At 37.8% G+C, this 13449-nt stretch overlaps 1 protein-coding gene across 1 annotated transcript in view; it reads right to left on the bottom strand.

Annotated features, from left to right (window-relative positions):
* Positions 1-13449, bottom strand: part of DLG5 (discs large MAGUK scaffold protein 5) — a 115213-nt gene that overhangs the window by 47337 nt on the left and 54427 nt on the right. Inside the window, exons 3-5 of the mRNA XM_075154385.1 lie at positions 10106-10271; positions 4744-4887; positions 1916-2099 (exon numbers count right to left, since the gene is read on the bottom strand). Of these exons, the coding sequence (XP_075010486.1) occupies positions 1916-2099; positions 4744-4887; positions 10106-10271 (494 nt within the window). The remainder of the gene's footprint in view (positions 1-1915; positions 2100-4743; positions 4888-10105; positions 10272-13449) is intronic.

The following is a 13449-nucleotide window of genomic DNA, read 5'->3' as shown; positions in this document are numbered from 1 at the left end:
AACAGAAACAAATCACTTCTCACTGTCTAAAGCATATATGGAATGACTTTTTGCTGAAAACACACTAAGTAATTAAAGAAAAGAAGGATGAATACTAGAAATTGGATGGAATTCAGCATAAGCTTGCTAACAGAGATTTGATGAAGGAAGGGAGAAACACCATAAACAGGAAGCAGCGTAATAAGGAAGGTCTCCCATTCAAAATCCCAGTCTGAGAAAAAGTAAATAGTCCCAGCTGGACTGAGGAAGACAGCCATGGCAACGAGAAACCTCATATGCGAGCAGCAGACCTCATATGCGGTCAGCTGCTACACAGCAAATCCATGACAATCCCACACGAAGAGTAACCCGATCAAAAGTTTTTGCTCTCTGAGGCCACCGAGACGTTGTGTTTTGCTACGGCCTGACGACGAAACAACAGCGGCATCAACATAAATAGCGTTAGACTAATTCAGATGAGAAATGACACAGACAAGATAAGACTCTTGGCGCCCCTTCAAGACACCATGATTCACTCTGACATGCTGAGAAAGGGAGTTACACAACTTTCTCATCGAGAGTCACATACATAGTTTTCTTCAAAGGTTTAATCGTGATGTTGACACGAGACTGAATTTCTTTAAATAAATACTGACAATGATACTTCAGTCTCCTGTGCTGCCAGATAATTTCAAACTTCAGGACAGTACCTCAAAATACAATAGCCTTCTCTTGGAGGTTTTACATCCCTGCTTGGCAGACTGGGAAACTGAGGCACAGAACAATTAAGCGATTTGCCCAGGTTTACATAGCAAACCATTTCTGCTACACAGGACATCAGCCATCTTCTGAACCAAGCCACTAAACCACGTCCCAGCAGAACTCTCAAGAAAACATCAGAGGAAGGGATCAAAAGGAAATACAAATCTTCACTCCTCTTTGCACCAGCCCTCAAGCACCTCCTAAAGCGCCATTCAGCACATCCAGCTTGCTTTGACCTTTGCCCCTCCTACCCTAGCAAATAATTATTTTTGTTTGCATAGGTTTTGCTTCTGAAGCCTAATGTTTGACTTGCACATTTGCCCTGTGAATCAGCCTACACACAGTTAACCAAGGTACTCTGTTTAACCATTCCACATGTTACTGTAACTATTCTAACTAAATGATCAGACTTTTCCATAGGTGAACAGGAGACCTGATATGACAAGTGCTCCTTACTATTACTCTTACTTTTCTTTCTTCAGACTGTTGTCCTAGAGACAGCCTGTTATATACAGCTCTGAAATGTCCACCTTTTCCTGAAACGCTTGTCTTTTTTTAAGTTCAAAAACATTAATCAACCTGTAGCTTTGTTCTAACTGAATAGCATCTGCAAACTTAAATAACGAAACTTAGCTCAATCATTCCCCAAACCATTACAGTGTCACTAGAATAATTAAAAAAAAAAAACCCAACCAAAAAAACACCCACAAAAACCCCGTATCTGTCACTCATTTTTTATTGTGATACTTTCCAAAAAACAAACATGGCATGCAAGTTTAAAGCTAGCCCTGTCCCATAAAATACCCTAGGAAAATAGTCATCTTTTTAATCACTTTGCAACTTCAAGCTAGGATTTTGATGCCTCTCCACCCATTTAAAAAAAATACCATGCATACAGAATCTTCCTCATGTACATTTTTTTCATCTCTGCATCAAAATTTCTTAATACCACCTAATATTCTATATCCTTCATTCTTTTTTCCAGCTAAACACAGAAAATAATTAGTATCCAAAATCTCATTTTCTCCCCTAGTGCTATAAAATGTAAGGTGGATGTTTTAGAATGAGTAAGACATAAAAGGCAGCAACGCTGCACATTCGGTTTTACTGACTTTTTTATCAAAGAAGCAATTCATGATCTCTTCTAGCAATTACACTACAAGCTGTAGCTTACCTGCTGCTGCTGGCTGCGCAGGTCCGTTATCTCTTTCTGATCCTCATCGTGAAGTCTCTTCATTTCCTCACATGACTGCTGGAGATGATTATGTTCTCGCACCAACTGTGTGTTTTTCCTCTTCAAGGTATCCATGTCTTCCTTCAGCTGTGACTGGTCACTCAGCAGCCGACTGTGCAATGTGCTGTCATGGCACACAAAAAATGCTCTTAGAGGCCAACTTGCTAGGACAAAGTCCTGGGCTAATTCATTTCAAGCATGAGTTTCCTACCAAGAAAGCAGGTCAAACTAACTCAGTTCTGCACTGAGTATTCCAAGCACCAGGAAAAAAAAAAAAAATCAGAAACAAACACATAAATATGAAAATACATGAAAGTACACAGTACTCTTAAACAGCATCAGAAGAGATGGTGGATTTATGCCACCCATCAATGCCATTTCATAGCCTTTTTAAAAGCAGATAGACAAACAGAAATGGTGTAATGTGAGCATAAGATGATCCTGGAGATAATAGGAATTATCCCACTAATCACCTCCACTTTCTCTTGGGCCCCTCAGCTGAGCAGCAGCTAACCAAAATACAGATGAAAACTATAAAAAACTCCTTGTTTGCTATTGTTTTAAAAACAAACAAAAAAACACCCAAACAAAAAACCCCAACAACCAACAAAAACACACTATGTATGTTTCAACTACATTCAAGCAGGCAAAACGCTATCGCAGTTACTCCAAACTTCATTACGCAAGGCATAATTATTGAAAGAAATACACTCTCACTTAAAAATTAAACAACTGAGAGCCACATGATGAGGCTATCATTCAGATTATAATTCAAGGCAGCAGTCCAAAATTAGCCCAGATCACTGCTGAAAAAGAGCAAAAAAAAAGAATTGAATGTATTTTACTACCACAGATCATATAGAGAGTGACATCTGGATACGGACAAGTATTTTTGTTGTTGAAACAGAATGATTCAAACTGAACTCTCACACCTACTGGTAAAGTGTTTAAAGTCCATATTTATAAGAAAAGCACATATAACATAACAATGTACAGAATCAATTTACATTTTAAGATACTTTTGTATTCCTTCCTTATGAAGTGAAATACCAACATTTCCTGCACAGAATGACCCAAAGCATTTAAAAAAAGTCTTCCTTAAAATTAGGACAACCTGCTAAAAAACTGCCTTTGACAAATTATATTCACACAATTAAATACACATAATCCTTACATGTAGGTTATTAATCTGTTATCTGTTATTCAGATTTTGTTGGAAATTATAAATTCTTTGGAATAGTAACTTATTTTTTTTTTTTTTAAAGCATGGAGTTCTAAGAATTACTGCAGGAGAAAATAACATTTGAATAGCGTATTCTACTCGATTCCTTTCTTTACCCTGAGAATTACTAATAGGATGAACAGGAATTGCATGCATGGATTTCAACATGAGTTGTCATGTTTTGGGCACCTAAACTCCAACAGTGAGTTTCAGCCTCCCTGAATTTTTAAGTAGGAAACTGAATTATTCAAATCCAAGTAAATTACTTCTTATAATAAAAAGAATTACCTCTGCATCAACGAAAACATGCTATACTTTCTTCTGAACAGTTAATCTTAGTCTATAGCAAGTGTAAATGCGAAAGCTTGTACTTGTATACATGCATCATTTTTCAGAAGCCTAAATTCTTGGTCTCTGAGGAATATGGCTATATTGTTGGTATACTTGAGTATTTCAATCAACCACTCTATCTTTTAAAACTCAGAGTTTTTCTCATCACATGAGAGGGGAAATCCTTTTATACTATCATGAAAATACTGAAATAAACAGAGTGCAACACAGTATGGTTTCAGGGACTACAGAACTCCTAAATAAGGTAAGCAAAACACTAATTTTTTAGGATAAAGAACACAAGTGTTTCATGTCAGCATTGGATGGACATAGGTAATTCAGCTCTGAAAAAATCCATCTACAATGTACAGAACACTAATGCTTTACACAGAATTCCCTAGCAAATTTAAGTACTTGAAGATCCTCAAATGAAACTAGGAATAAAGCTCTCTATAAAGAAGCCACACAACTTGCTACATCTGTACCTGTCGACAATCTTTAATACTATTTTCAGGTTTTGGAAGAAGAACATAAGGAAACGATGCTTATCTTTAAAGGCTTGAAGAGTTGTGGGTGAAAGTGCTATGTAAGAACCAGCAGCCCCCAATGAAAACAAATGCTGTCATTAAATACTAGTCAGATTTTATAGTGTAGATTTAAGTGAAATAAACTTCAAACCAAGAATTTATCTGCATTTCTACTTCTGAGCTGTCTTCCTTTCAAGTGAAGAAAACATGTTCCTACTTGCATCAATACATGCTAGAAATATTCAGCAACTTCTCCCTATTTTATTGCATTTTCATAAAGCTTACAATTGGTCTAAACCCATGTTAAAACTTAAAAAAGTCAGCGTGAGAGCTATCACAACCTATTAAAAAAAACAGTAACCAACTACATTCTCTCAAATTATACTCTGCTCTCCAGCCTGACCGTAAGACTATTGGATTGTAAATGCAAGTCAGTAACTATGCTTTCCTTGTCAGTGTCCCATTAAGACATCAGGGATTTCCATCTCAAATTCTTCAAAATAAAAGCAATCCATACTTTAACATTTCAAACAGGCCAGAAATGTTTTATCTGATGCATGCAAACATTAATCTTACAATTAAATTGGAAAAACAGAATAAAAAAAATTTATTTGATTACTGTGTTCTAATACTTTATGATCTAGCACAGACTGTAAACTCTTACCTCATACAGCTTTACTAATACTTACTGATAGAAGTCTGCCTCTTTTGCTGCTTCTTCACACCTTTTTAGTGTCTTGGTGTGTTGATTCTGCAGAGACTGTAGATCTGACATGGCCTTCATGCACTGAATCTTCAGTCTTTCATAATCATGATTTGGTTTCGGACTAGGCCTAGCATGGAAAAAGAATATGAACTCGAACATCAGCTACTAAAAAGAATGAGAAGTCTGGGAAGTTACTATCCAATAAATAAATAGTATCACACAACTGTTGATGCTTAGGTTATATTATGCTTTAATTTAAATACTGACCACTTCACATTAAGATGCAACCACAAATAAAAACTCACTGACTTTAACCTCTATTAGTTTTATACTGAGGCGTAACATCTTATAATGAGATAATTGTCTAACACTAACACAGCCAAAAATAGCCCCGAGTGTGCACGTACCTCTCTTCTGAGCAGTCGTATCACAGAGCAGAACTGCCACTTGATGCAAGAACAAGTCAATCACAGTACGCTCGGCTGTCCTGTGCTACCATGTCAAAACTCTCAAAGAAAAAGCACAGAGCTGCCATGAGAGTGGGGCTGAAAAGAGGCTGTCAAAGGCAAGTGGGGGCTGCACGGAGACCTGGGCTAGGAAAAACTTCTCATCTGGGCAGCGGCTGGAGGACCTTGTCTACAGCTCCCTAGGGAAATCAGCATTAGGGTTGAGAGAAAGAATTTCAATGGGACACCAAACGCACGCATCTGCGCTGGCAGAATTTGACCCGTTTGACTAATCGAGCATGGAGTTTAACTCATTTGACCAAGTCATTCTGCTGAATTACATAGCTGATTGAGTGTTACCATGTTCTTTTAAACTACTATAAATGAATGAGAAAATGTGTCAGAATCTACCTCACATTTCCATAAGATAATCCAAATTTTGTTCAAATAATTATTAGGAATCTCCAATACAATATAATCTCCAATAAGCAATTTTCATTAAGCTGAACAAAGTGAAAGCCAAAGTCAAGCAAAAGAAAATTTTTGACTGAATTTTTTTTTAGTATATCAGGATGATTGAGAGAGGAGAAATTTTCTAAAATGATCTACCTTGTCAAACAGTTCACCGACACAGATTATGTCTAGAACATGTGGTCACTGCACGATACCTTTATTTATTTATTAGAAAAATCTTAAATCATGCTAGAAACTCAATTAGCAGGATTATGCCTTTTTGTTTTGAAGCACCAAACTTCTAAAAGAGACTCTCAATTGAACTGTTCCTCCTGTACACAGTCACAAAAGTTTTGCACCATTGAATTTTCTAGTTTCAAAATGAAGCTTCTGACAGCTGTCCCTGTGTCATCTCCTGAGTCTCTTATAACTCCACAGGCAATGGAAAAAAAAAACCCACACCAAACCACAAAAAGAAAACATTTGCTTTCTAATTTGACTCTGTTCATTCTCTATCAGATTTGCTCTGTTGCTGCACAGAACACCCTTTCTCCCTCCCACCTCACCCTCTCCCAAACGGCTTCGCTGTAAGCGCAGCCTGAAAAGCCACCAGAATTCTCTTTGCTTCATACAAAAACAGCAACATGGATTCTGGAACTGAAATGCAGCTGGCAATTGAATCGAAATGAAAATGGTTTCACACTGCTGCAGTGGTAAGAGCTGTTTAAAAAAAAAAAAAAAAAAAGCCAGCCACATATAATTCACAGACTTTTAGGGAATGTGTGTATGACACACATTTAGCAACCCAGTTGCATCTGGGTTACTGAGTAGTAAAGCCTTCAATTGTAATTCTTTTTTCTCCTTTCTCCGGAGAAGTGCTCCTGGGGAAAACAAAACCAAAAAACCCTTCCTTGACTGGCAGACTTTAGCAAAAGCCAAATTCATATAAAGTAACGAAATATCCAAGTCACATCTACAGGGATGTCTTTTAGGGTTTTTTTAAATTCACTATTTAGGGGTGCCAAAAGAAGTAGTACGTTATTCATACAGTGTTATAAACATATTGCCGCAACTACTGCAGTATTATTCTTTTAAAATACAACCCTAGTTAGCATAAGTAAAACCCAACTTGAAATGTTCACACCCTTGACAGAATCACTAAAAACCCAAGTATTGATTTAAATTAGACTTTAGGGTGAAATTATTGAAAGTAGACACCATCTGTCCACCTGAGTCATTAAAATGACAACATTAATTGAAACACAGTTTAACTCTCAGTTGAAGCGTTAAGTTTACTGAGACCCACTAACACATGTTCCTGCTAAGCTTGTAATCATAAATTCATGTTCGTGCAAAATATTTCACTGTATGAATTTTCACTAAAGGAGAACTATTAGGTCAGTCTCAAAGCTATGGTGAGAACTTGTTCTACAAATCTAACATCGATCATGTGTATTTCATATATTGCTGAAGTAACACAAATCCTATAAACATATGGCTACCATGTAGGTAACTACAGAAGTTATAGTGTACCTACACAATTAGGAAGGAGCAACAATGCCACCAGTACCATCCTGCATTCTAGCTCATCTACATGAAATAAAAAACACCTGGATAGCCAAGGCCATATGTTCCACAGTGCTGTTCCAAGGGTTTATGTCTTAGCAAGAAAACCAGGGATATGCACAGGATGAATATTGGTCAGAAGTCAAAAATCAAAACTGTTGCAACAAAGCAGTCGATTCAAATGAATGCACATGTAGTTGTTGACTCTTGTTGAAGTAAGACCACCACAGTTTTATGTTAAAATGCCTCACAAAATATAGAAAACTGTGATTTCAATAAAGGAGAGGTGTCAGTTACTATTTTGGAAGCATTGGTTCAAACGTTAACAAGATTTAAAATGCTAGTGTCAAAGGTCCAAGCGTTTTTCTGATATTCATGTAACAACTCTAAAAATCCTTTGTATTCCAGTGGAATTACCCTGAGCATAAATCAAGGCCACAGTGAGACGGACATTTACATGTATCTGATGCTGACGTAAAAGCTAATGCCAACGGCAGATCCAACTTTGTGGGCAATGCCTACCCAACAACTTGAAAATGTTTTCATTCACTATTGCAATTCCAACAACAACAATTACAGATTACACATAAAACAATCTCTTCTCAAAGGCAGTTTTCAGAGGTTTTATTTGTATTGCAGTTCTCTTCTACTACTACATAAGTAGCAAGAATAGCAAGTTTAAGTCTATAAAATACACCTTGAGCACACTAAATTATCTGGTCAAATCTTTGCTTAATCACCACAACACGAGCACACATACAGTCACTGTCAAGTGACACAAGCACAGCATGAGCAATCCTACTGCTGTCCAGCAGGACGACACATGTTCATCTGATTCAGCACATCACAATCCACTTCTGTGGCTCCTCTTCCACTGCTCTAGACTTAGTCAACGCTTGCTTTGGAAAACAGCTCTCGGTTTTGCAACTGCCAGCCTTCACAGCCAGCGCAGCCCAGCCTACGAATGTGTCGCAAGCTGCAACTGTTTTGAAGCACGCCATCGTGATGTGTCAAGATATGCCTCTACAGCACCTGTATTTGGTACAGCCATGGTTAAAGCAGCATACACAGCCAGGAAAGCAAAAACCCTTTTTGGGTCGTAAAAGTCATCTTCTAAATAATGATCTTTCAGCTTTCACACTTCAGCATAACAGTTTGCAATGTCTGGGCTTTGACTCCTGGAAAGCTGAAGATTAGTTTTGTATGAGGAAAGAACGCAAAACAAAGTAAAAAAACTACCAGCAAGCTTTCAAAAACCATAAATGTGCATGTGGATGGGAGGAGTAGTTGCTTTTATACTGAAGGAAAAAAATGTCAACTGATAATCTTCATTCGTTTCCAACTCTTCAAATATTTAATTGTTTGGAAGGCAGCATCCTCCATCTAACACACACTGCCCAAATGCAATGTTTATTCTGATGAGTTGCTCTTTAAGCTGTAAACATTCCTATTTTCCACAACATACAAATCCTGCAGTGGCAGCAGGAGATTGATTTGACAATTAAAGAGCAAAAACTAGGGCAATCTAGAGGACAGCTCATCAGAACTTTATTAATAGCATCCTGGATTATGGAGAACATTACTGTAAGCTATAAAATCCTCAATGCCTGAGCTCTAGTGACTTCAAATGAGAAATCCCTATGTATAAATAAGTAACTGGAAGCTATGCAAAAGGTGTTGACATTTGACAACCTTTTCCTCTCCCGTCCCCACAACACTTGGAGACTCTTAGATAAAACACAATGCTCTTAAAGCAGCCCTCAGAACTCATGGGGGGAGGAAGGGGGCATTAAGATGGGTAGCTAAGGAGTGAATAAAATGCCCAGATTCTCTCAATTCCAGTTCACTGGTTCAAATCTTGACCTTATCCCATAAGGACAAAAAGTTTAACTACCTGACCACGTACAGATAGAGCCGATGAAGTAACAGTTACAAACCACAACAAATAAAACATTAAAGTTCAGAGAAGTTATGCATCATGGCAACACCTCCCAGAAAATCTGTTCTTTGCTCTTATTTCAGGTTCAGTGACAGACAATTTTTTCCAAGGTTCAAAAAATTTCTCTTACATGTGCTTCCTGCAGGCAAAAAGTACCTGGCTCAGTGTGCCCGAAGTCGCATTTATAAACATTAGCAGATCTTTAACACTGTAAAATAAACCAATTCTGTTTCCTACCCAATAAAACCCTTATCTACAATTAACCTACACACTCCCCAAGTACTATCTTTCTCATAACTTATCAACCGTCAAATTAGAATGAGCTGCATAAGGCTGCTGGCCATTAACTGACTTTGAACACATGTTATTTTAATTTGGCAGCACCCATAACTTCTCAGTGGAGGAGAGTTCCTTACTCTCAACATGTTAATGCTACACAGTCCCTCAATATATGTATACCAGGAAGCGTATCTCCTAGAAAACACTTGCTCCCCTCAAGAGAAGTCCAAACCTCTCTCTCTTTGCAGAAGCACAGGAATAGCTGAGATTTTTTTTCCTTTCTCAATTTCTGTCCTCCAGCCAAGTATTCAGAGTTATTTCCCTTTCTTCTCTCTTGCTTTCAAAACAGCAAATGCTTCAGCCACTGTCTCTTTCTCTGCCCAGGAAGCCTAAACAACTTGTTTGCTTTCTTCTCTCAACATAGAGATGAGCCCCACTCCCCTCATTCCCACAGCAAAATTGCTGGAGAAAGTGGGAATAGGCATTCAACAGGCAGCTCAGAAACCTAGATGTGGTTACCAGGCATCACCAGGATGCAGGTAGGTTACAAGCAACATATATACATTGCAATATCCTTGCTGCTTTACTGGCAAGCAGGAGTCAAGACACTTGAAAACACTACTGAGGACTAAATTAAAATGTTACATTTCCTTTATTTTTACCTGCAGTCATCAAAAGTTGATCCAGGAGATGAAAGTGCGAGTCGCTTGCGCAGCTCATCCCTCTCACGAGTTACCTGTCGGAGCTGATATAGTATCGTCTCCAGCTTCTCACTCATTTGTCTTGTGTCTATTACAGGTGGTGGAGATGATGCTTTCCCAGTCGTACCTGACCAAGGGATAAATAATTGGCAGTCAGAGAACTCCTCAAAAGGACAATACAACTTCACTAAAGAAGTCAACACGAATTTAAAAAATCCTATATTTTTGGTTGCAGAATCCTGTTCAAAAATGAAGCAAGTCATGGAAGTTTTCATCAGTGAGTTGACAGAAGAATAACTCCAATTCAGTCAGACCCCATGCTAACAGAAAGGCCCGATCTGTGTTGCAAGTTAGTTTGCGTGAGTAGGTTCCTTGCTTACTCATGAACTTACAAGTTGCCTGAAAGGCAAGGCAAGTTTGCAGTCACAATTGCAAAGACCTCCGCCTGAGAAGCTACCACAGTGACAAAAGTCATAGGTACAAAGTTACTTCCAATAAAGAACCATGTTCTTTCTTCTAAAATTTAAAAAAAAAAAAAAAAGTAAATCCCACCCACATCAACTTACCCCAGAAATAGCAGAGAAACTGTTACAGCACAGGAGCTCTTTTCCTGTTCCTTTATCTAGCAGCACAGACATACTATTCTGCTATGTGCTACTGCCAACATTTTTTTTTAACGCAATTCTATGCTTTCATGTGTCACGCTTTATCAGTCCAGTACGTGAAGTTAAAAATTTGACTTGCCAACAAATCATGAGAAACGAACTTCACTTTTAATAACGTTGGCTAAAATGAGCACATTACAATCACTGCAACTGGACTACACATCAAATTTCCTCTAAGGGGCAGTCATACATTAAAGAGTTTCATGGGATCTTTTAATTCTCAGCTTTCTTAATATCAGAGATGAACGATGATGCCCACTGTCTTCCCATACAGCTATAGCAATACAAAGAGGTCTTCTTCCACGGGAGAGATGAGATCGTGGTATGTTATGTTTCACGATATGCTGACAATTAATTCAACGGTAATTTTAGTACTGCCCATTTTAATCCCAGACACATGAGAGCAAACTCAAAGATATAGGTCACCGATATGAAAGTTAAAGGCCTAAATGTATACAGGAGATTACTATTTTCTATCCAAAAGAGAAATTCTAGAAATAGTTTGCATAATTATACAGTTGAAACAAGTTGCTGACATATGTATTAACTTATTAGGATGTACCTTTATTATGCCTTTTTTTTAAATGAAGAAACAAATAGTGAAAGATACAATAGTAAAATCATGCTCTCCGATTACTGTCTTTTCAAAGAAAGAATTTCAAACAAATTAATTTCATCTGATCAAATGCTAATAAGTTGCAAGGATTGGCTTTTTATCTCTAAACCCAGTTCAGGAAGGTATTGCAGAACGCAAAAACTCCCTCCAAATTTTAAGTAAAACTACCTGTGCTTTAAAGTTCCCACACCAAAATAATTGCAGGGTCAGGGCTATGATACATACGGCATCTAGAATAATAGGATCCTTGTTCTTATTGCTTTCAGCTGTTACTGTAATTATATAAGGAGAATTTATGAGCACAGACTGTTCTTTTAATCTAACTATTGCATAATAATGTATGTAAATGCTCTAATAGCAAACTGAAGAAATAAAAAGTTGCAGGAACAGCCTGCATTCTGTAGAAAGACACAAACTCACATCGCTCAAAAGAATTCTCAATGGAGGCTGCATTTGGGCTTTCTCCTACTTTGTTTCACTCCTCCATCCAGATGGAGCCCCTTCATCCATAAGGACTAAGGATCTCACACTTTTAAAATGCAGCTATCCTTTCTTTTCCTAAAATAAGAACCATTCTACATTATTTTTAAGGCAAGACTATACAGAAACCAGTAAAAATACAAATGCACTATCGTAGGCTTATGATATAGGGAACAAATAGGGAAGAAAACAAATGGACAGATAAAAAAAGTCAGAATATGTATTCATTTGGAAGAGTTTGGACACATTAATGAGCAGGGAACTTCATAAACAAATGAAAAGGTAAAGGCAGACAAATCTAATTCAGGTACTGACAGGCTGCATGTTCTTGGATAAATTCAGTGGTAACCTGCACATCCTCTCACTTGAGCTGACACATCAGGATATGCGTAACACTGAAAAAGTCCCCTTCTCATCCTTACAGAGAAGTTCAAAAGCTTATCTGTCATCCTGGGGCTACTTGTGAGCAAAACAGATGAACAGCATGCAAGGGGCACAAGAGGAAAGAGGAGATAAATCAGGAAGGCTGGTGTGCTTTACATGGAGGAAAGGGCATTGGATTAACAACAGTCCACCACTAATATCAGTGTTAACCCCACAGCAGTCCCATGGACAATGTCCGCTACACAAGTCCTACACAGACATGCAATGGCTGTTCTGGGAATCTGAAACATAGTAAAAGGAGGTAAGAGTTATACCTCTGCTCCTCCACCTCTTCCACCCCCCCAGCTTTGACAACATCCCAGTGATAATCTTCAGGCGAGGAGAACATTTGTGCACACAGTCCCAAAACTGCCAAGCAAGACAAGACTGCTTTAAAGACAGGCTAATTAGCCTGAGGAAAGCAGCTTTCTTGCCTAATGTGAAGCCATTCATCTTAGTACCAGAAAAGGTTATTTTTCATTAACTTGTCACTTTTTACAAGTACATCAACAAATACTTTCATCTCAAATGCAATGATACTGTTGTCAACACATAATACCAGCCAAGAGAGGTACGCCTTTTAAGTGCTGAAAAAACACAGATCAATACGATCCAGATATTGCCCCTCTTATCCTCAAAAGAAGCGCAAAAAGTTTATCTTTGCTTGATTTACTAACAACCTTACATTTTCAATAGTTGTATAAAAGGTCTCATAAATGTTAAATCAGATTAGTGGATGCTCAAAAAGAAAAAAAAAAAAAAACACTTCAGTAAAATCCTCTTTCATAAGAAAAATTCAATACTCTTCATTTCCTTTAAAGGGGCTTTTATAGCTGAATGCTAAAAGCCTTTTATTGCATCTGACATCCTGACGCAGCAGAAAGAAAGTGACCTGTGCTTCCAGCTTTGTATTCTTTTTCCATCTGACTGCGTATTTTACACAACAGTACTTCCTTTCTGCACTTTAACCAGTCAAACTGGTCTTAAAATGTACAAGCCTAAAGGCTAAATCTCCATTATCCACATTATGCCACCTTTCAGTAACTCACCTGCTTTCTCAGACAACCTGGATTTGTGAAAATGTATTTACTGCACGTCCTGCCAAGTGCAACTCATTCATC

The sequence above is a fragment of the Calonectris borealis genome, chromosome 7, assembly GCF_964195595.1.
Source record: "Calonectris borealis chromosome 7, bCalBor7.hap1.2, whole genome shotgun sequence".
NCBI classification, from domain to species: domain Eukaryota; kingdom Metazoa; phylum Chordata; class Aves; order Procellariiformes; family Procellariidae; genus Calonectris; species Calonectris borealis.
This window is presented reverse-complemented; position numbering and strand designations above follow the sequence as displayed.